The sequence below is a fragment of the Primulina huaijiensis genome, chromosome 5 (genome assembly GCF_012295235.1).
Source record: "Primulina huaijiensis isolate GDHJ02 chromosome 5, ASM1229523v2, whole genome shotgun sequence".
Lineage (NCBI taxonomy): Eukaryota > Viridiplantae > Streptophyta > Magnoliopsida > Lamiales > Gesneriaceae > Primulina > Primulina huaijiensis.
This window is the reverse complement of record NC_133310.1, coordinates 5,268,970-5,292,448: the sequence shown is the minus strand read 5'-3', so window position 1 is coordinate 5,292,448 and position 23,479 is coordinate 5,268,970. Positions and strand designations below refer to the sequence as shown.

The 23,479-nt window shown below is 40.4% G+C and overlaps 1 protein-coding gene and 2 long non-coding RNA genes across 6 annotated transcripts in view; all 3 read left to right on the top strand.

Annotated features, from left to right (window-relative positions):
* Positions 1 to 14,111, top strand: part of LOC140977880 (uncharacterized) — an 18,352-nt gene extending 4,241 nt beyond the window's left edge. The window contains exons 3-5 of one of the 3 annotated variants that reach the window (XR_012175459.1): positions 1,650 to 1,741; positions 2,201 to 2,263; positions 14,053 to 14,111. This is a non-coding gene — a long non-coding RNA (uncharacterized lncRNA). Of the gene's footprint in view, positions 1 to 1,649; positions 1,742 to 2,200; positions 2,299 to 14,052 lie in introns of those variants that run through there. The other 2 variants (XR_012175457.1, XR_012175458.1) reach the window with 2 other exon arrangements.
* Positions 14,112 to 14,826: 715 nt separating this feature from the next.
* Positions 14,827 to 19,542, top strand: LOC140976520 (periodic tryptophan protein 2-like). 2 transcript variants are annotated; one of them, XM_073440741.1, is made up of 8 exons: positions 14,827 to 16,084; positions 16,325 to 16,576; positions 16,677 to 16,769; positions 16,961 to 17,332; positions 17,527 to 17,871; positions 18,232 to 18,459; positions 18,562 to 18,765; positions 18,986 to 19,542. In XM_073440741.1, the coding sequence occupies exons 1-7, from the start codon at positions 14,897 to 14,899 to the stop codon at positions 18,730 to 18,732; spliced, it is 2,649 nt and encodes an 882-aa protein (XP_073296842.1). In that variant the 5' UTR covers positions 14,827 to 14,896; the 3' UTR covers positions 18,733 to 18,765; positions 18,986 to 19,542. The 2 variants fall into 2 exon arrangements, with proteins under 2 accessions (XP_073296842.1, XP_073296841.1); XM_073440740.1 differs by having other exon boundaries at positions 14,828 to 16,084; positions 19,041 to 19,542.
* Positions 19,543 to 22,495: 2,953 nt separating this feature from the next.
* Positions 22,496 to 23,378, top strand: LOC140977812 (uncharacterized). Its single transcript, XR_012175438.1, has 3 exons — positions 22,496 to 22,616; positions 22,719 to 22,922; positions 23,198 to 23,378. It is a non-coding gene; the product is annotated as an uncharacterized lncRNA (long non-coding RNA).
* Positions 23,379 to 23,479: the final 101 nt, after the last annotated feature.

Here is a 23,479-nt window from a genome sequence, read left to right as displayed (position 1 = left end):
ATACATTAAGGGTACCTCGAATGCTGCATTATGTTATGGAGGATCGGATTTTACACTCAGGGGCTATGTCGATTCAGATTATGCAGGTGATCCTGATAAGAGGAAATCTACTACTGGTTATGTGTTTACACTTGCAGGGGGAGCAGTAAGCTGGGTTTCAAAACTGCAGACAGTTGTGGCGTTATCTACAACGGAGGCAGAATATATGGCAGCTACTCAAGCTTGCAAGGAGGCAATATGGATTAAAAGGTTATTGGAGGAGATCGGACACAAACAAGAGAATGTTCCTTTGTTTTGTGACAGTCAGAGTGCCTTGCACATCGCAAGGAATCCAGCCTTTCATTCCAGGACGAAACACATTGGAGTTCAATTTCACTTTGTGCGGGAAGTAGTAGAAGAAGGAAGCGTGGATATGCAGAAGATCCATACAAAGGATAACATAGCTGATTTTTTGACAAAGTCAGTGAACACTGATAAATTTGAGTGGTGTAGATCCTCAAGTGGTCTAGCAGAAACGTAAGCAGCAGGGAATGACAAGATTGAAAGGATGTGTGGAGATGTATTTGATTCTCAATTAAATCTCCAAGTGGGAGAAATGTCGGCAAAGAAAAATCAATAAATGCAGCAGACAAGTGGGTTGGCATATTTGACTGATTATTTCGTATGGAAGACGAAAGTTTGAATACGCGTTTTTAACGCGTATTCACACGGTCAAGGGGCTCTATAAATAGAGCTCCCCCTTTCATTTTGAAATCATCCCTTCTTCGAGTTTTCTCTCATCTTATAATATTTTATAATATTTGTGAGGTGTTTGTTCTCCTGTATTAAGAGAGTGTGTGTTCTCTTTGAAAACACAGTGAGTGAGTTGTACACCACAAAATATTATAGTGGAATTCTTTTCATCTTACCCGTGGTTTTTACCCTAATAATTTTTAGGGGTTTTCCACGTAAATCTCGGTGTCCAGTTTATTCTTTATTTTCGGGTTTTATTATCTCAAATTACCGCACGTGGGACCAACATGGGGTAGGGATAATAATTACAATGGTAAAGAATATATAATATGCTGTACAAGTATTCTTTTTGACACCACACCCTTTACTCCATTTTGATAACAGATGGAGTGCATTATTTGTTAGTTTTGTGATTGAAACATGGTCGTCCCTTCATGTGATGAAATTCCTAAGGATTTGTATTTAATTTAACATTCCAGAGTTTTCATCTGTCTCCATGAATTTCTCGTAGCTTGTATGTTTGATTAAATATATCACGCTGACCATACAAGTGCGGCGTGGCCCAGAGTGTTTTAGCTGCTTCTGCACTGCTAGGCATCATAGCACAATGAAAACGAGTACAAAGGCTTTTACGTGCCTGTTATGTTCGTTTTTGTTTCTCTCATGTACTTGGCTTAGGAGTACTCTTGAGATCCATATTAAGAAGCTATGTTTACGTAACTTAAGTTACTGGCAGTCTAATGTAAACGAGCTGCCACTTAAAAGCCATACCAGGTGTCTGTTTGAGCATGATGTTCATTATGTACTTTTCGATCTCGTAGATCTTGCCGTGAATACTGTTCATCCTATATAAGATATCTCTATGAGCATGATGTACCTTCCTGTAAATTATTAATCTATTGGTTCTTACTGCAAAGACATCTCATCCTCCCCATTGATACCAAGCAGAGAGCAATAGGGAGACAGAGAGACTGAAAGATAGTACGTTTCTTTGCTAAGTCTCAAGTAAGTCATGGCCAAGCCTTCAGATTTTGAGTCATTACTATTGTGAGTTTGTCCTTTCTGAATGTTGAGCCATTCACAATGATTTCAATGAATATTTTCTGTATGAATCATGATTAATGTAATAGCCACGGTTTTTAAATCTGGAATAAATGAAAGAGGAACTTGAGTTAGGGGAACATGAATCAATGCTCAATAATCGAGTATCAAAGCAGAGGGGACCTCTTGTTATATCATTAAATGAAAGAAAGGAACTAGGGGCAGAAGTGTTTTTCATCATATGAATCAATTAAAAGTTTACGTATGAAATGACTTGACTGTTGTTGCAGTTCAATCAACTATATCTACTCTTTTTTTTCCCAATAGGAGATGTTATACAGTTAAATTTTGCATGTAATGACGGTCTCTACATCTGCATCAACATCTTCCGATAGCAATTTGTCATTATTTTCCTGCAGGAATTAAGAACCTGCTGTGGTCAAGTCTTATTATGAAAAAAGAATTGTGGGATGCCCTGGAGTTGAAGGCGGTAAGTTTTTATCTGTTGTCATATGCATGTGAAACTGATACCCCCATAAGGATCCGGGTCATTGGTGACCCGGGTACCATCAAGAGCCCAAGCACTACATTTCTCGAGCATTCTCCGAACAGCCCGGTCAGCCCGATCTCTCACGCCATCACCCGGGTAATCAACCACCCGAGCCAGCCACCTCGAGAATTGAACTACACTCGAGTATGATTGATACAGGCCGTCTAATATGTCAGAATAACTTGTGCTTGGAGTGTCCTAAAAGTCATCAGAAGCTATGGTATGGGCAGTTGACTTGCCATACTTAGTAGGTGGCACTGGAATCAAGGTACCTACCTCATTTTCTACTATAAATAGCAGGTATTAATGTCATTTACAGATTCTGAAATCTTTGAACTCTCAAGCATTATACATATTTTCTCCCAAATATTGCTCGTGTTCATCTTCAACCTGCTGACTTAAGCATCGGAGTGGCTACGCCGGACACTTTTCCGGCGCCCATTCACGAGTTTTTTTTCTTGTTTGCAGGTGCTGTTGAAGCCATTATCTTCAATTTCCCCAAACATTATAAATCGTTGATTTGATCCGTTGGAGCTCCCGACCCGGCTCATCCCATTTCAGCGAGATCACATCATTGGCGCCGTCTGTGGGAAATTGAGACTAAGGCGTTGATATGGCTCATACTCGAAGAACTAACCAAGAAAATTCCCGGGCTCATGGGGATAACGCGCGTACTTCGGGGCAAAGTGATGGAGTTCCTCCCACAGGACCCAATCTTATTACCATGACCCCGGAGGAGTTGGCTAGAATAATATCCAAAGCGGTGGAGAAGGCTGTGACCAGGAGAGAAACTTCTCATCAAGTTACACCACCCGGAGAGGGGCAAATCAATGAGCAGGAGCAAGAGCAAGAGTTGAGTGAGGAGGAAGTGAGAGGAGAGGATGAGGAGTCTAGTGCTGGATCCAAATCGCCTACCGTGGCTGAGGAGCTATTGGAACTAAGACAGAAAATGAAAGTTCTAGAAGGGCAGTTGGAGAGCCGTAGTATTTCTCGGGTGATTACTAAGGGTTGCCCGTTTGCTGATATCATTGTTCGAGAACCTCTTCCCGGGAACTTCAAATCCGCCAAAGTAAAAGATTACGATGGCAATGCGGATCCTGAGGAGCACATAGCCAGGTTTGAAAACATGGCCATGTTACACTGCTACACAGATCGAATCAAGTGTAAGGTATTCCTCACCACTTTGGTGGACTCAGCTCAAAGGTGGTTTGAGGGACTGGCCCCTCAGAGTATTAATTCATTTAAAGACTTCCAGAAGGTGTTCCTACACCACTTCAGTAGTAGCAAGAAATACAAGAAGACTGCTTTTAGTCTTTTCGAAAAAAAGCAAGGCCCGGATGAAAGTTTGAGGGCTTATATCAAAAGATTTAATAGAGTGGCTTTGGATGTACCTACCTGCGCCACTGAAACAAAAACTACGGTATTCACACAAGGCTTGAGGGAGGGTGAATTTTTCAAGTCGTTGACCAAAAAAGTGCCCGGAGATTCGAGGACTTATTATCCCGGGCAGAAAAATACATCAACATGGAGGAAGCCCAGAAGCAGAAGAGGGAAGCCGTAAGGAAAGAAAGAGGAGACCGGGTGGCTAGGCCCGAGGAGAAAGGACAGAGAAGGAATAATCCAGGACACTTCTCTCACCACGTGCCTCTTAAAATTGCCCGGGACAGAGAGGTCCAGGAATGCAGTAGAGATCTGACCCCGGACCATCAATTATTCCGGCCTGAGAAAAGAGGATTTTGTACTCTCCATAAGGTGTGCTATCACAACACCGAGGATTGCAAACATTGAAGGAAAACTATTCGTCCCCTTCCGCCCCAGAGCAAAGTCAAGCCAATAAGAGGCCGAGATTGCCATGGACATCTCCACAGCCAGGGTCCAACGCTCGGGGAGGAGGTATGAGGAATATACCGAGAGGAGAGCCCGGGAGGAGAAGAGAGCCCGAGCTTGAGACAAAAAAGAATTCACCCCCTGCTACAAGATTGATAAAAATGATATCAGGAGGTTCTACTGATGGAGACTCCAACCGAGCAAGGAAGTCGAGGAGTAGGAGGGAGTGTATGGAGGTAGAGGGAATGAGGAGGAGTGAAGCGGTCATCAGTTTTGGCCCAGAGGATTTGAAGGGGGTGAATCTACCCCACAATGATGCCCTGGTTATCCAAGCCCGGGTGGCAAATTATGACATTCTGAGAGTCTTTGTTGACTCGGACAGTTCTGTAAATGTAATTTTTAAAGATGCCTTTGTGCAGATGGACTTGCAGGGTTATCATTTGGAAGCCGTGGAAACTGCCCTCTTTGGCTTTGCTGGCCTTGTGGTTTACCCGGAAGGGGAGATTATCTTACTACTAACCCTGGGTCCCAGGATCTCAAGAAAACGGTGATGACCTCTTTCACCGTGGTGGACTCCCCATCATCTTATAACATCATATTAGGGAGGCCGGCCATGAATGAGCTAAGGGCTGTGGCATCTACCTACCACCAAAAGATAAAGTTTCCTGTGGGAGCCCGGGTAGGAGAAGTCCGGGGAGATCAGCCTTCTTCCCGAAAATGCTATGTGGAAGCAGTCCGGGCGGACCAGAGCAAATCCAAGAGGGAAGGGAAGAGAGCTAGAATGGATGAAGTAGGAGGAAGAGTGGTGGAGAAAGGAGAGGTGCATTTTGTCGCAGAGGAGGAGCAGGAAATGGTAGAATTCGGACCAGGCCAGCAAATCCGAGTGGCTCGGGACCTCAGTGCATCCACCCGAGTTAGTCTGATTGACTGTTTAAAAGCTAATATTCATGTGTTTGCCTGGTCCCAACAGGAGTTGACGGGGATCTCTCCCCTGATATCGGAGCATCAACTGAATATCCTCCCTGGATCTCACCCGATAAAGCAAAAGAAGCGACATTTTGGTCCTGAAAAAGATAGAATTATTGATGAGCAAGTAAAAGAGCTTCTGAAAGCCGGTCACGTTCGAGAAATTCAATTCCCTACATGGCTCTCGAATGTGGTATTAGTACCTAAATCTACCGGGAAGTGGCGCATGTGTGTAGACTTCCGCGATCTCAATAAGGCTTGTCCCAAGGATCATTACCCTCTGCCCCGTATTGATCAATTGGTGGATTCCACCTCGGGCTTCGAATTGCTGAGTTTCATGGACGCATACCAGGGGTATCATCAAATCCCCCTGGCCAAGAGTGATCAGGATAAAGCCAGCTTCATCACCTCGGGAGGTACATTTTGTTATATTGTAATGCCTTTCGGGTTAAAGAATGCAGGAGCTACTTACCAGCGTCTGATGAACAAAGTCTTCGAGAAGCAACTGGGACGAAACGTGGAAGTCTATGTGGATGATATCCTGGGCAAGACCCGGGAGGTTGCCAGCTTTATTGATGATCTAGAAGAAACCTTTGCCATTCTCGTACATTACGGAATCAAGCTTAACCCAGCCAAGTGCATTTTTGGCGTAAAGAGTGGCAAATTCTTGGGATTCATAGTGACAGATCGGGGGATTGAGGTGAATCAGGAGAAAGTCAAATCCGTGCTGTGCATGCCATCTCCTCGATCTGTCAAAGAGGTACAAAAGCTGACCGGGAGGATTGCTTCCCTCTCTCGATTTATTTCCCGATCAGCACACAGGAGTTATCCTTTCTTTCAAGTCTTGAGGAAGGCTCAGCAATTTGGATGGGATGATAAATGTGAACAGGCCTTCCAGGATTTGAAGATTCATCTTGATGAACTCCCGATGTTGGTAAAGCCTGAGCCCGGGGAAAAATTGTTTGTTTACCTCTCCACTACAGAGTATGCTGTCAGTTCAGTGCTAATAAAAGAAGAAGGTTTCTGACCAAAAGCCTGTGTATTATATCAGCCACGCTCTGAGAGGCCCCGAGCTCCGATACAGCGAAGTAGAAAAGATTGCCCTGGCCTTGGTCGTGACCGCCCGGAAGCTGCGACCATTCTTCTTGTCTCATCATATCGTAGCACTCACTAATAGCCCTTTGGGGAGAATTATGACTCACTCAGAGGTGGCCGGGCGTATGATTAAGTGGGCGGTGGAGTTAGGGGAGTATGATATTGAGTACAAACCCCGGGTGGCCATCAAAGCACAAGCTTTGTCAGATTTTTTATCCGAGATGGCCAAGCCCGATGAAGAAGAAGTATGTAGAGTGTTCGTGGATGAGGCATCTAGCCTTGCGGGGTGTGGAGTAGGTGTTGTGATAGTATCCCCCACAGAAGAGAGGATTAAATTAGCAGTGAGAATTGATTCCCGAGTAACTAATAACGAGGCCGAGTATGAAGCCGTCCTCGCTGGTATCCGAGCAGCACAGGAGATCGGGGTTTCCCGGGTTATTCTCTATTCCGATTCGCAACTGATCACTCAACAGATAAAGGGTGTTTATGAGGCCAAGGATGACAGGATGCTAAAATACTTACAGCTCATAAAAACCCAAGCAAAGACCTTTGTGGATTGGGGTATTGAACAAATACCCCGGGAGGAGAATGGAGAGGCGGATGCTCTGGCAAAAATGGCTGCTTCTTTATCTGAGGTCAGCACCCGGGAAGTGTTACATGTTTCTCGTTTAATCCTCTCTACAGATGAAGAGGCATTACCAGCACCAGAGGACTCCTGGATGACATCCTTGATCAAATTCATTACTGCAGGAGAACTACCCGAAGACAAAATCCAGGCTCAGAAAATCAAGAGACAAGCTCCCAGGTTTGTTCTCTTAAATAATGTCTTGTACAGAAGATCATTCCAGTGACCTTTATTAAAATGCTTATCTGGGGGAGAGGTGGATTACGTCCTTCGGGAAATTCATGAAGGGTGTTGTGCTGAGCATCTCGGAGGAACAGCTTTGACCCGGAAGACGATGCTCGCCGGGTTCTGGTGGCCAACTCTTAGCCAAGATTCTGCTCGAGTGGTCTAGGCTTGTGAAAGATGTCAACATCATTCAAACTTTCAGCACAGCCCGGCCACTCCTATGAAGCCTATCTGGGCACCTTGCCCCTTTGATCAATGGGGCATGGATATTGTGGGACCTTTCCCAACTGCCCGGGCTCAAAAGAAGTTCTTGCTGGTGGCTGTGGATTACTTTTCCAAATGGGTAGAAGCCGAGCCATTGGCTAAAATCACTGAACAGGAAGTATTGAAATTTTTGTGGAAGAACATTGTGTGCCGATTTGGAGTGCCCAGAAGACTAATCTCAGATAATGGCAGACAATTTCAGGGCAAAGGAATTACATCTTGGTGTCATGAAATGAAAATCACTCAGTCTTTTACTTCTGTTGCCTACCCTCAAGCTAATGGTCAAACAGAAGTTATTAACAGAATTATTGTACATGCATTAAAAACCAGGCTACAAGGCAAGGGAAAAGACTGGGTGGAAGAATTACCCAGTGTTCTCTGGGCGTACAGAACTACTCCCCGAGCACCTACTCAAGAAACTCCCTTCAGTTTGGTATATGGTTCTGAAGCTATCCTTCCTGTTGAAATTGGGAAAACTTCTCCCCGGGTAGAATCTTACCCAGACAGCAATGATCAAAGTCGGGCCATGGAATTGGATTTGGTAGAAGAGAGAAGAGATCGAGCAATAATTCGAATGGAAGCATATCGAGGTCGGGTCATGAAATCATACAATAAAAGGGTCCGAGTTCGAAATTTTCAAATAGGGGATTTAGTCATGAAAAAAGTTAATCATGCCGGGGATGTTGAGAAACTAGAAGCTCGGTGGGAAGGACCTTATGAAATTACCCAGAGGGTTAGCTCGGGATCTTTTTATTTAGAAGACACGCAAGGACGCTCTCTAAAAAGGCCTTGGAATGTATTTAATTTGAAGCAGTACTATGCTTAACAGATGTAATTGATTGGTTGAAAATATAATGAAAGATCTGTTTTTCTCAGAGAAAAGTATTATGTTATTTAACGAATCTCAGACTCGGGAAGAACCAGTCTAAAAGCCCAGGGCACTACACCCTGGCTCGGGGAACCATACCTCGACCATTCCCAAGTCCCGGGACATGTTCGAGAACCACACCTCGACCATTCCCAAGTCCCGGGACATGTTCCCCGGCCAGAGGCTCCGTACTTTGGTTCTAAAAAGCCCAGGGCACTGTTCTCAAAACTGGCTCGGGGTTCCACACCTCGACATTCTTACATCTCGGGACACGCTCCCCGGTCCAAGGTTCATATTTCTTGGTTATTGAAGCATGTGTCTTAAACTTAAAAAGATCTGTAATTCTTGCATATATTAAAGGTACATGGATTGCTGACCAGATTATATATAAAGAAAGTTGTAATATTATTTATGAAAGCCCGAAGGCTGAAAATTACAAGAGGAAATTAAAAGGGACTACAATCCTATTCTAAAAATACTGGAGAGGATTGCTCTCCGGGCTCTTTGGGTTCTTCAGGAGTCTGTTCAACTTCCTTGTCGGCAGCGTCGTCCTTGGGAAGGGAATCGATGGCTTTATCTATGTCCGGGAAGCCCTCCTTGCCTGTCGGGATAAGGCCCTCTTCTTCAAACTGCTCTTGACATTTGTTGAAGCCGACTATAAAGTATTTGTAAGATCTGTCTTCAACAGCCGCTTGGAATTCTGAGGATTGAAGGAAGACAGTCCGCCATTCATCTTGAGTCAGTTGGAGGAGCCTTAACTTATCCTCGGCCGCAACAGCCCGATGCTGCTGCGTGCTGGCTTCATCCTCGAGATAGCCAACTCGGGACTCCAAGAATGCAATCCGCCTTTCAAGGGCCTCCTCCCGGGCTATGCCTTCATATCGGGCAAGCTGAGATGAGGCCAATTGTTGGTTGGCCGCTTCCAAAGAAGCTTGGAGTCCAGCGGCTCTCTCCTCATGAAGCTTCCGAACCCGGGCAATCTCTCCTTGAAGTTGGTCGTGGATTTCCAGAGCCGCTCGGGCTTGCTGCCCTTTTTTCGTGGTCACTGCAGCTACCTCCTCAAAGGTCGAGATGATCATATGAGCAGCCTGTAAAAGAAAAAAAAAAACAGCAAATAACAACAAAGGAACAACAAAAGAAGAAAAAAGAAATAAGGATATAACTTACAGCTAAAAGTCGGTTTGATCCCTCAAGGAATCTAACGCTGGCGGGATTGCTCCTCAAAAATGCCGCCTCAGCAGGGTTGAGTATCTGCTTGAGACGCATAACACCAGTAGTAGTAGCTCCCTCAAAAAATATATTAGCCCGAGTAGGCTGATCAGCTTGAGGGAGCTCTTGACCGGGTTCATTGGAGGGTTGTTGGCGAAGGGAAGTTGATTGAGCAGACCGAGAAGTGCCCTGGCCACCCTCGGGGAAATCCTCCAGAATAATCTGCTCGGGGACTGTGAGAGCTTTTCTTTTCCTCTGCCTAAGAGGGATGAGGTCTTCAGCATCTTCTGAGAGCTCGGTCGCATCCCTAGCCCCGATCTCTTCCTGATCCCGGGAAGTGTTAGCCCGGGCCGCTTCAGCTCTCAGAGCTGCCTCCTCATCAGCTCGCCTCTTCTCCTCCTTAGCAGCTGCTCGACGAGCTGCCATCTTCTTCTCTTGAGCAGCCTTCTCAGCTGCTCGCTTCCTGGCAAAGGCCGCGTGCATCTTGGAAGTATCTGTATAAAGAGGGACATGGTTATGAAAAATTAAACAAGTATAAACAAAAGAATAAAAGATGAGAACAGGGAAGAAAAAGGAATTACCGGGTTGAGAACCCGAGCCTGCAGCTTCATCAATTACCCGGTCCATAGGGTCCTCGGCCCGGGCGCTCAACCCGTATGCTATCAGGTTATCAGTAGAGATAAGGGTAGAGGAGGAGTATTTTTTACCCTCTACCAGTTGCTGGCTTATGAAGAATGGTTCTTCATACTTATAGGCCCTGGGAAGGGTAGATTGTGGGGGTAGAGAAGGGAGAAAATCGGTTTGGCAAGAGAGAGGGGTCGGAAGTTGAAGGAAGAAATATCTTCCTTTCCATCCCTTCTGGGAAGAAGGGATGTCATCAAGGAACCGGGCATTAAACCGGGCAGTCAGGGAAAAGGCGTTATCCTCAAACCGGCAAGTGAAGTAATAATGAAGGATGAGGGGAGTGATGAGAAGATTGTTCATTTTGAAAAGGACATAGGCCGAGGCCATAATCCTGAAAGAATTAGGATGGAGTTGATTGATAGGTACGTCAAAAAACTTAGCGACCTCGATATAGAAAGAAGGGAGGGGGAATCGGAGACTATTTCTGACTTGATCCCGGAAAAAGGTAGTATAGCCAGGTGGGGGTGATCTGCCCGATCAGAGGGACCGGGGATCAGAATGGGAAAAATGGAAGGGATAGAGCCCAGAGCCCGGAGCTCCTCTTCTGCCCCCAGGCGCAGAGTGCTACTCATGGAGGAGAACCAGGGAACTCCTGGGGTCTCGGTAGAAAGAGGGCTCGAGGCCCGGACTTTACCCTTACCCTTGCTCTTCGCAAGAGCTCGGGCATGGCTAGAAGAGGAGGGTTTTGAAGAGACTAGTTTAGTTTGGTAAGCTGAGGGTTTTTTAGGAGGCTGAGTAATAGAGCGGCGAGGCGGAGAGGGAGAGAAATCAGAGCGCAGCGCGGTGGACTCGTCACTAGGTGAGCCTTGCGCATTGGCTCCTAAAGTCGAAGAGGTACATTCAGACATAATTCGAAAGAGAGAACTTATAAATTTTTGAGAGGAAAGACGGTAGGAGTTTGTCGGAGTTGAGTATTTTTTGCCGAGGAGCTTCGAGGAAAAATTTTGCAAGGGCTTCGCCGAGATTTTAAATTTGTAAGTGTTTTATCGAAAACAGGAGACCTAATATATATAGGCGGGGGGAACGGATCTCGACCGTTGATCTAAGATAGATTGAACGAGCCAGATCAACCTCGAAAATTGAGCGGGATGATTAGACGGGATATGTGAAAAGACAAGTGCATAAATCGAGGCTTCATAATCATTTATATGATCGGAATGCGTACAGATTCTGACAGCTTTCCAGAAGAGCATGCGTCATTATAATAATTAGTTACCGGAGAATACAGCCCGGGTGGCGTGAAAGCCCGGCATCTTAACTATAAGCCCGGGTGGCGTGAGAGCCCGGCATCTTATCTATAAGCCTGGGTGGTGTGAGAACTTCTTATTTGTCGTCCGGGGTAATGCGAAAGCACGGCATGTTTTTTTTAAACCTGGGCGATATTAGGCCCCGACAATTTATGATAAGCCCAGGAAGCATTAGGTCCCGGCATTTTAGTTTTATTCGATAGTCGTATATTATTCGGTTTATATGAGTTTGGGCACAGAAAATTAAAGAAACAAAGTACATTAATATAAATTTTATTAAGGAAGTTGTCGATGCCGTCTTACATCTGCTATTCTCAAAGCTACATCATTTTGCCACTCAGTTATCCAATCGGTCAATTCTTGAGTGTGAAGGTTGGTGAAGGACTCGGTGGATGAAATCTTGTGCAGCTGATGCCTTTCTTTCCACAGCATTGCATGCAGCAGAACTTGATCAGTAGCCAGATCTGCAACTCGAGCTACCTCGAGCTCTCGCCTATATTTCCTCGCCACTGCTCTTTGTGCACGAGTGAGGGCCAGACCGTTTTGGTGCATGTTACTGATATCTTGAATTTTATACCAGGTAGACGTGACCTTTACGCAAATATAGTCTTCAATAGTCCTCTTCAAACCCTCCAGATAAGGGTGTATGCTGCCCGGTGCTTGAACGTGTGTATCACCGGAAGTGACTGTACTACTGCAAACACTCGACTCACTTGAACTCGACATATTGAACTAATGATTGCAACCTTTCGTTTCCACCATCTTATTTATAGGCAAGTGGCATTTAATATTGAAGAAGTTGGAAGGTTTCAAGCCAATCAAAACGACTTATCATTTATTAGGGAGTTAATCAGAGCCGTTGATCTACAAATGCACAAACGCCTAGGATAAATTTTGGAAGTTGAGCCGGGCAGACGCAAGGACATGCACGAATATCAATGTGTTGAACTTGTCGGATTCTCAGAATATGGAACGGTTTTTCGATAATATAAATGCTAAAGCATGCATCATAGCCACATCGCGCGAATTACCCGGGAACCCCAACCAAATGGAATATCTGAGCCCGGGAAATTTAAGGACCCGGCGCCTTACTCTAATCCTATAGTATATTGTCTCGGTATTTTGGTTTATCGTTTATCCGTTATTAATTCTCGAATGACGACAGTTAGTTTTCAATTATTGATATATGCATCTACTTGTGAAATTTAAAGATACCAGGAAAATAAATGACCGAGACAAACTGGGAGAAATATTTCTTGTATTATTCATTAGCACGGATTACATCAAAATATTCCTCTTCTACAGCAGCCTCCCATTTCCTCAACCAACTAGTTAGAACTCCGGTGGAAGTCTTGAGGAAGTTGTCAGAACCAGCAATCTGATGGAGAATTCTCCTCTCTTTCCGAAGCATTAGCTGGAAGACATGTCCATCAGTAAAGATGTCTGACCACTCGGATATGTGCAAATATTCCCGAAATTTTGCCATTTTTGCTACTAATCTGGGAGTAGTAGCTTCTCCCGTTTCGTAAAGAAGCTTCAGCCCCTGAAGCTCTTCCCAGTAGCAAAGAATTTTATGAAAGACTTCATCCTCTATTGTAGCCTTTCGAGCCTCGAAGGTAGATTCCCCGAAATCTTCAGACATGTCAAGAGTCTTTGAACTGCTTGGACCTGCCATTACACTTCTCATATAATTATTTGCTATTAAGGATTACTATATATAAGGGGAAGGAACCAATCTCCACCATTGATCCAGATCAAATCGGATGATCATAATGAGTCTAGAAAATTGTAACAGGTATGTGAAGGGACGTGTACGCATATCGATGTGTCAGACTTATTTGATTCTCGGAATACGAAACGATTTTTCGGCAGGAAGTTAGTGCTAAACGCATGCGTCATAAATGATACCCTCCATTTCATCTGCGGGATGTTTGAAGCCCCCGATACTCTCACACTCCGAATGATGTTCCAACAAAAGTACAGATAGGACTTATCGGGACAGCGAGTCAAGCTCTAGCCCGACTATTTTACGGATGGGTGGTGATACCCCCATAAGGATCCGGGTCATTGGTGACCCGGGTACCATCAAGAGCCCAAGCACTACATTTCTCGAGCATTCTCCGAACAGCTCGGTCAGCCCGATCTCTCACGCCATCACCCGGGTAATCAACCACCCGAGCCAGCCACCTCGAGAATTGAACTACACTCGAGTATGATTGATACATGCCGTCTAATCTGTCAGAACAACTTGTGCTTGGAGTGTCCTAGAAGTCATCAGAACCTATGATATGGGCAGTTGACTTGCCATACTTAGTAGGTGGCACTGGAATCAAGGTACGTACCTCATTTTCTACTATAAATAGCAGGTAGTAATGTCATTTACAGATTTTGAAATCTTTGAACTCTCAAGCATTATACATATTTTCTCCCAAATATTGCTCGTGTTCATCTTCAACCTGCTGAGTTAAGCATCGGAGTGGCTACGCCGGACACTTCTCCGGCACCCATTCACGAGTTCCTTTCTTGTTTGCAGGTGCTGTTGAAGCCATTATCTTCAATCAAATTCCTCAAACATTATAAATCGTTGATTTGATCCGTTGGAGCTCCCGACCCGGCTCATCCCATTTCAACGAGATCACATCAGAAACCATTTTACTTTCTTGTCCATTTAGTTTAGACTTTATTTTGAACATTTGTTCTCCACTCCAAAATTCAACAGAGAATGAACACGACATTGTTTGGTTCTGGTTAGAGAAAGGGAAGCCACACGAATGCCCACATAATCTGTTTCTTTAAATCTTTCTGATTATTTCTATCAAAGGTTAACTGAGCTTTCTTTATCGACAGTTGGAAGTGGTTGGCCCCGGCCGGCGGACCTCCGGATGGTCATGGAGACGACCGTCATCACTAAATAAAATCGGCTATCTTTGATTGAATCTGTTGGTTACACAAATGTTTTAGGCAACATTTTGAACTTGTTTCCATTTTTTTTTTATGGTTTGGTATTTATTAAAACAAACCAATTATCCACATGAGACAAAATAATGGCGACAACTATTTTTTCATTCGTTTCCAATTAATTTTGACAAAAACTTGTGTGAGACGGTTTCACGGGTCGTATTTTGTGAGACAAATATCTTATTTGAGTCATCCATGAAAAAATATTACTTTTTATTGTGAATATCGGTAGGATTGATCTGTCTCACAGATAAAGATTCGTGATATCGTCTTACAAGAGACCTACTCATTAATTTCATTGTTCTATAATTTCATTGTTCTATAAAGTCTTATAATCTTAACCGTATATTTCGCCCTTTTGGAGATGAGACAAATATTTTTTAATGTTGGAGTTGATGGTGTAATAAAAATTAAATTCATTTCGTATGTTTGATAAAATAGCTACTGCATTTGAATTCAAATTTAGTTGAATTGAACTTTGGAAACTCAATTTTATTCGAATATGAATTGAGTAAAGATCGCATTTATTACAAGACACGCTTTCTTGATTAGGGTTTAAGCGAAGTATAAACCCTCCCTGGTCAGTTTCGTGGAATCAGTTAGACATGAATTACAGATTCCAAAACCTGATTGGTGCTCCCTACCGCGGTGGAAACGTCGTCGTTGTGAACAACACCTTGCTCATCTCACCGATCGGCAACCGAATCTCCGTCACAGACCTCTTAAAATCCGAGACCATAACCCTGCCATGTCAGGCCTCCACCAACCTACGCCACATCGCCGCCTCATTGGATGGTGTGTTCGTCTTCACTGTTGACGAGAACAACCGCTGCCTCTTTATAAACGTTCAACGCCGGGTCGTCCTTCACCGAATATCTTTCAAACACCGAATATCCGTAGTGAAATTCAGCCCTGACGGGCGATTCATAGCTGTGTCTGCGGGGAAGCTACTCCAGATATGGCGGTCTCCTGGTTTTAAGAAGGAATTTTTCCCATTTGAGTTGATTCGAACATTTGCCGATTGTAATGATAGAATTACGTGTCTGGATTGGAGTCCTGACTCGGATTACGTAATTGTAGGGTCCAAAGATTTGACTTTGAGACTTTTTTGTTTGAGAAAGGTGAAGAAGAGTGACTCTAAGAAGCCGTTTTTGTTGTTGGGTCATAGGGATGTGATTGTGGGTGTATTCTTTGGAGTGGATAAGAAAACGAATGGAGTAGCTAGTGTTTATAGTTTATCACGGGATGGAGCGGTTTTTAGATGGGGGTTTAGTGAAGCAGAACTGGATTCTCCAGGAACACCAAAGCAGATTTATGAGCAGGATTTGGCAAGTGGGAACGAGACAATTTTGAAGAAAAGGAAAGAATCTGATGGAAAAGATGAGTTTGATGGAGGGAATGGGGTTTTATTGCATAAAATAAAATGGGAACTGATGAAAAAGGATTATTTAATGCAAGCTCCTGCGAAGTTGACATCGTGCGATTATCATCGGGGGCTTGATATGCTTGTTGTAGGGCTTTCTAATGGGGTCTTTGCTCTATATCAGATGCCCGATTTTGTGTGCATTCACTTGTTATCTATTTCAAGAGAGAAGATCACTACAGCTACATTCAACGGCCTGGGAAACTGGTTAACATTCGGGTGCGCCAAGCTTGGTCAACTGCTTGTGTGGGAGTGGAAATCAGAGAGCTATATACTGAAGCAACAAGGGCACTATTTCGATGTCAATTGCCTTGCTTATTCATCAGATTCACAGCTATTGGCTACAGGAGCAGATGATAACAAAATCAAGGCAAGTTCAACGCACAATTTATGACCACATTAGTTTTTTCCATTTGTTCCTCTGTGCTCGAGCTCCACTATGTCGTCTATTTTTCATTTTGTTAGCAACACAACCAATTGACTCTAATTATTCATATATATTTTTGTTGTGAGTACAAATGTGTCCTAGTATCTATTTATTTTTATAAAGATCAAACTTGTCCTAAGGACAAAGNAACATAAACGAGAAATTTAAAACTTGTTGGTACAGGTGTGGACTGTTTCAACAGGCTTCTGTTTCATCACATTTTCTGAACATAAGAATGCTGTTACAGCGCTGCATTTCATGGCTAGCAAGAATTGCCTCCTGAGTGCATCTCTGGATGGGACTGTTCGTGCATATGATTTGTTCCGCTATCGCAACTTTAAAATATTCGTGACCCCTACACCAAAGCAATTTGTTTCTTTAACATCAGATCAGAGTGGTGACATCATCTGTGCTGGAACTCTGGATTCATTTGAGGTCTTGATAACTACTATTTTTAGACTTGATATTTTAAATGATATGAAACATATGACTTTATAATTTTACTGATAAAATGGTATTGGGCAAATACTTGTAGATATTTGTTTGGTCCATGAAGGATGCACGACTACTGGATGTTCTAAGTGGCCATGAGGGTCCTGTTCATGGATTAACGTTTTCTCCTGCTCAGGTAAAGTTCTTTATGGGAAACAATTTTTCTAACTTACCACTTCTCATCCTCTCGTAATTCATTGAACTCATCATTTATCTTAAATTTCAGCTGTGAATAGATAATGTTCTTTGACTGTGTTTTATTTGGTGCTTAGATCGATGGATTGTTGGTAATTGGTCCCCGTTAAGAGTTTCCTGGTTACCCTGCAGGCTATTTTGGCTTCCTCTTCGTGGGATAAAACCGTCCGCCTGTGGGACATTTTCGAAGGAAAAGGTGGAATTGAAAAGTTTGATCATACGCATGATGTCCTAACAGTTGTTTACCGTCCTGATGGTAAACAGATGGCTTGTAGCACGCTAGATGGTCAAATTCATTTTTGGGATCCTTTACAAGGCCTGGAAATGTTCACAATTGAAGGGCGTAGGGACATTGCTGGTGGGCGTCTTATGACCGATCGGAGGTCAGCTGCAAACTCGACTGCTGGAAAGTGCTTCACAACTTTGTGTTATTCCTCTGATGGTAGCTACATATTGGCTGGGGGAAATAGTAAATACATTTGTATGTACGATGTAGCTGACCAGGTTAGTTTGAATTCAAGCCACGTGCTTTACAGGAGCTTTTGTAGGATAATTGTTTATCTCGCTGCAATTTTCTTTATGTTTTTCAGTAACATGAATGTGCTGAATTATTCTTGTAACAAAATGACATGAGTTACCACTTTCTCTGTAATATACATGCTATATATTATTACATTTAATTCTTGTAAATGTATCAGGTCCTGCTGCGGAGGTTCCAAATCACACACAATTTATCACTAGATGGGGTTCTTGATTTCTTAAATTCGAAAAACATGAGCGAAGCAGGTCCACTGGATTTGATTGATGATGATGATAGTGACATGGAGGAAGGCGTGGAAAAGCAATCACGAGATAAATTGGCGTATGATTTACCTGGTTCAATGCCAAATCGTGGAAGGCCTGTTATTCGAACAAAATGCTTGAGAATTGCACCAACCGGCCGGAGTTGGGCGGCAGCAACAACTGAAGGAGTATTGCTGTATTCTATGGACGATACCTTTATATTTGACCCCACGGATCTTGACATGGATGTCACTCCTGAGGTTAGTTTCATATTCAAGCTCAATCTCAAGATTTGAAAAAATGGACGATTTGAGATCGATTTAGAGTTTGAATTAAATCATGATTTGTTCAAAATTTAATCATCGAGCTCTCTATCAAGAAATGTTGTTTGAACATCGAATTATACTTGAACATGTTTGTTTTCTGTTTCAATTTGATGGCTTATTATATGAATCAGATAGTATTCTCAGTGGCATTAAAAGCTCATGAGCCGATTAATTTGCACTCTAATCCAGTCCCATTTCTTTATATTGTACTGAAAATCCTTTGCAATTCATGTCAGTCCTTTGAAATACTCCCATAACAGACTTTTCCGATCCCTGTCTTGTCTTGTTGAGTAGGCAGTTGATGATGCACTGAAAGATGATCAGCCGAAAAGAGCATTATTTCTCAGTCTGCGAATGAATGAAGATACCCTAATAAAGAAGTGTATTCTCACAGTCGCCCCAACAGATATATCAGATGTCGCCTCATCAGTCCCTGTAAAATATTTGCAGAGATTAGTGGAAGCACTAGCAGATCTTCTGGAAAATTGTCCACATTTGGAGTTCATTCTTAGATGGTGCCAGGTTATATAAAAGCTCCCATTAATCGTATATGTATGTTGCAAATGAAGAAACAGCAATTTGAATTGCAGAACAAATGGTGACTGTATTTTTGGCTTTTTTTAGGAACTGTGCAAATTCCATGGCACCGTAATTCAGCAGAATTTCACAAACCTGCGACCTGCTCTTAGAACCTTGCAAAATTCTGTTATTCGGTTGCATAAAGATCTCGCTGATACCTGTTCCTCAAACGAGTATATGCTTCGATATTTATGCTCCACAAGCAACAAAAGATAGTGGTTATCCCTGTGATATCAATTTCCCGTGATGGTAAGAAACTTTTGTCAATTCCTTGTTTTAAATTTAATATTTCATGGTGGGGCTATTGGTGATCCGACCTTGGAAAGGATACAGGTCTGTGGGGCTATAAATGCCAGCAGCTAGACCCTATTATGTTTATGTTCGGCGGTTCGTTTTTGGCTTGTAGAAATTAGAAAAGAATTGAATCTGAAACCGAAACCAGAATTGTAAATTCATCCTGCATTTTAAGGTGGAGCACATATGTGGACAGCTTGATATGTAATTAACCCACTTCATTTTCACAGGGATTACTGTCGACGAATATTCGAAATCCTTTATATGAGATGTTTTTGAGACTCATACATAGCTTGAACCTGATGAAACTTGATAAGAATGGCAGCCACAATGAGTATCAGCTTTGTTTCGTTTAAAGATTTTACCGCGCAAAACCATTATGCCTGGTAGAATTGATATGTGGGTGGACTCATCGAACCTCCGAAGTTGTAGAATAATTTACAACCTTTCAATCATTTGAACAGGCTGAAGATGTGGATTTGTCACACAAGATGAACATTATTTGCTGTTCTTCTCTTCAGTTTTCTCAATTGGTTTATATCACATTGGCGGAAGTTCTATTGACGACTTTTTTTTGCTGTCCAGCTAAAATTATTGCATATGTTATGTATGGATACTCTTAACGTGATCCTATATTAAGGCATCGATTGCTTACAAAATTCAATATTTTTGTATCGTCTCTTGCATTTATGTTGTAAGATAATGGAAGTTGCGAGTGATTATGTTAGCTTTATCCTTCAATTTATCATTTAATTATTCATGATCTCATCTCAGTCACGTGATGTTTAATAAATACCTGATGCCTGATGTTATCAACGGTTGTGTTTTGACTATATTAAGTATGATGGATTAAGTTTCGTACGATTGGCAAGTGTTTCGATACATGTTAACGAATTTGATCATTTGGGCATAGAATTAAAGGTATTTCAAAGCAGTTTTGTTTAATTTGAATTAGTGGATAAATAATTTTTGTTATAAAATGTCAGAATAGGCATAAACCTTTTCTCCATGAGGGAGAGACGTGGGTTCTATTCTCACGCTACTAAAAAATAGTTGATTAAGTCTTGTGAGACGGTCTTACGAATCTTTACCTGTGAGACGAGTCAATCCTACCGATATTCACAATAAAAAGTAATATTCTTAACATAAAAAATAATATTTTTCATGGATGATCCAAATAAGAGATCCGTCTCACAAAATACGACCCGTGAGATCGTTTCATACAAGTTTTTGCCAAAATAGTCTTATCTCGTTCACATCCCAAGTAATTGTAATAATACTAAAAAAAATTTCGAAATACGTTTATCTTTACTATTAAATGAGTGGGTATCTTTTGAGATAGTTTCACAAATCTTTATTTATGAGACGACACAATCATGTTTATATTTACAATAAAAAATAATATTTTTAACATAACAAAGAATATTTTTTTCATAGATAACACAAATAAATATCTGTATCCAAATCGATCTCTTGAAACCGTCTCACAAAATTTTTTGCGTTTAATAATACCTTAACCCCACAGAAAAATCACTTTTATAATTTAGATAAGTGGATTTAAATACTTTTCATTATGTTAGACAAAATATAAAGAACATTAATGTAATATTAGCAATATATTTTAAATTCAACTTCTCAACAAGATCTATTTTGGGTTCTATAAATTTTTATTTTTTCTATATATCATTTTGTTTTCAATGTTTACGTAAAAAAATAAAAGTTGAATTTGAATATTAATTTTTTATATAAACAATTTTTTGATCTACCATTATATTTACATAATATTTATATGTTATATGACAAGATGCTAATTTCGGTCAACTCTCACTCACTTTTATCTCGAGAGTTCATTAAAGTTGTTTGCTTCCCAATATATATATATATATATATATATATATTAAGTTTGAAACACTGAATAACTAACTTTTGGTGTTATGATCTGTTTTAATACTTATATATATTTATAAATTATTAAAAATCTAATGCAAGTCACATGTAGCTTAACATATATAGTTTTTGTTACCTAAACTTTCTAGGTTCAATTCTTATTTAAGTTTTTTTTCCATTCTTTTTTCCATTTATTTGTTTAATTATATAATTACATTTTGATCTCTATTTCTTATAATTATATTTTAATCTCCATTTAAATATAAACCAAATGAATTATAAAAAATATTCTACTAAACACGCAACACGTGCATAAGTATATATAAACACTAAGCAATTTCTTCAATTAAATAAATAATACCAAGCAGATTAGTAAATAAATAGATGTCAATGGACTACCGGAATGCCAAATGGAATACGATATCAATAAACCGGGCTTTTTAATTGTTTACGGCATATATGATAAAAGATTAATAAAATAAGGTAAAAAAATTTTTTTTAACAAACTAATGTGTCACGCCATTGGAGATGGCGTGACTGTTTTTTTTTTTTTTTTTTTAAAAGAGCAAGTCACGCCATCTCCAATGGCGTGACTTGCAAAATTAATTTTTTTTTAAAAAGCAAGTCACGCCATCTCCAATGACGTGACTTGCAAAATTAATTTTTTTTTTAAAACTTTAATTGTTTTTTTAAATAATAGGACTTGTTGAATTTTTTTTAAAATAATTGTTGGACGTTTGCGGCAAAGAACCGTGGCATGTGAAATACTGACAACCCCTGTACTCAATAATGCATGCATCTGTTTTTTCTTTTACAAAGAAGACGATAAAAAAAATTTGAATTAAAATTTGCGTGATAAAGTGATGTGATGTATCACTGATAAGTATTAACATGGTGTGTTTTTTATCTGATGAAAATTTGCTTATATATGTTTGCCCTCGGTGCAAATGTATTATTCTTGTGATTCTATCATCCTTCGTTTCTCTGCATTTAAATGCATCTTTATTGTTCATTCCTGTAGATTTTCGTTCGATGTTTTGATCAAGTAATTGCAGCAGATGAGGTATATATGTTTTAAATTAAGTTTGTGGTTTAATGTTTGATTAAAATCGTTAATTTATTTATTTGTAATTATATATTTGCAGATAAAATTTTGATTTTGAACTTCTATTTGAGGTACGCGTTGATTTAAATTAATTTACTTGATTATTCGAATATAAATTATGAATTTGTCATCATCGTACGTTTTGAGTTTATAATTAAAATGTTTAATTATGTCTCTATATATTATTAGTTATTTTTATTAATTTATATTATGCAAATGATAATAAAAATACTTATTGTTGTTGTTTTATATAGGTAGTATATAAAAAAATTAGTGTAATGATTTATTTATTTTACACCAATAATATAAATGTTTTTATTATAAATACGGTTAATATTGTTTTTAATTACTTAAATGTAAATAAATATTACAATTAATTTCATATGTTATTATTTTATTTGACATGCGTAGTATCAAAAATTTATATTATAAAAAGTATTATTTATAATATTATTGACTTATAAGATACAACTAAGAAATATATTTTTTGTATTTTAGAATAATAATCAACTTTTTTTTTAAAATAATAATAATACTTTTATTTATAATTATTATTGATGTTGTTTTATAAAGGTAGCATATAAAAAATTAAGTATTACAATTTTATTTTACACAAGTAATATAAAATTTATTAGTATAAATATTGTATTTTTGTTCTTAATTTATTAAACATAAAATCAGTTGTATAATTANAACAGATATATCAGATGTCGCCTCATCAGTCCCTGTAAAATATTTGCAGAGATTAGTGGAAGCACTAGCAGATCTTCTGGAAAATTGTCCACATTTGGAGTTCATTCTTAGATGGTGCCAGGTTATATAAAAGCTCTCATTAATCGTATAGTTATCTTGCAAATGAAGAAACAGCAATTTGAATTGCAGAACAAATGGTGACTGTATTTTTGGCTTCTTTTAGGAACTGTGCAAATTCCATGGCACCGTAATTCAGCAGAATTTCACAAACCTGCGACCTGCTCTTAGAACCTTGCAAAATTCTGTTATTCGGTTGCATAAAGATCTCGCTGATACCTGTTCCTCAAACGAGTATATGCTTCGATATTTATGCTCCACAAGCAACAAAAGATAGTGCTTATCCCTGTGATATCAATTTCCCGTGATGGTAAGAAACTTTTGTTCAATTCCTTGTTTTAATATTTCATGGTGGGGCTATAGGTGATCCGACCTTGGAAAAGATACAGGTCTGTGGGGCTATAAATGCCAGCAGCTAGACCCTATTATGTTTCTGTTCGACGGTTCGTTTTTGGATTGTAGAAATTAGAAAAGAATTGAATCTGAAACCGAAACGAAACCAGAATTGTAAATTCATCTTACATTTTAAGCTGGAGCACATACACTGACAGCTTGATCTGTAATTAACCCACTTCATTTTCACAGGGATTACTACCCACGCATATTCGAAATCTTTTATACGAGATGTTTTTGAGACTCGTACATAGCTTGAACCTGATGAAACTTGATAAGAATGGCAGCCACAATGAGTATCAGCTTTGTTTCATTTAAAGATTTTACCGCGCAAAACCATTGTACCTGGTAGAATTGATATGTTGGTGGACTCATCGAACTTCCGAAGTTGTAGAATAATTTACAACCTTTCAATCATTTGAACAGGCTGAAGATGTGGTTTTGTCACACAAGATGGAACATTATTTGCTGTTC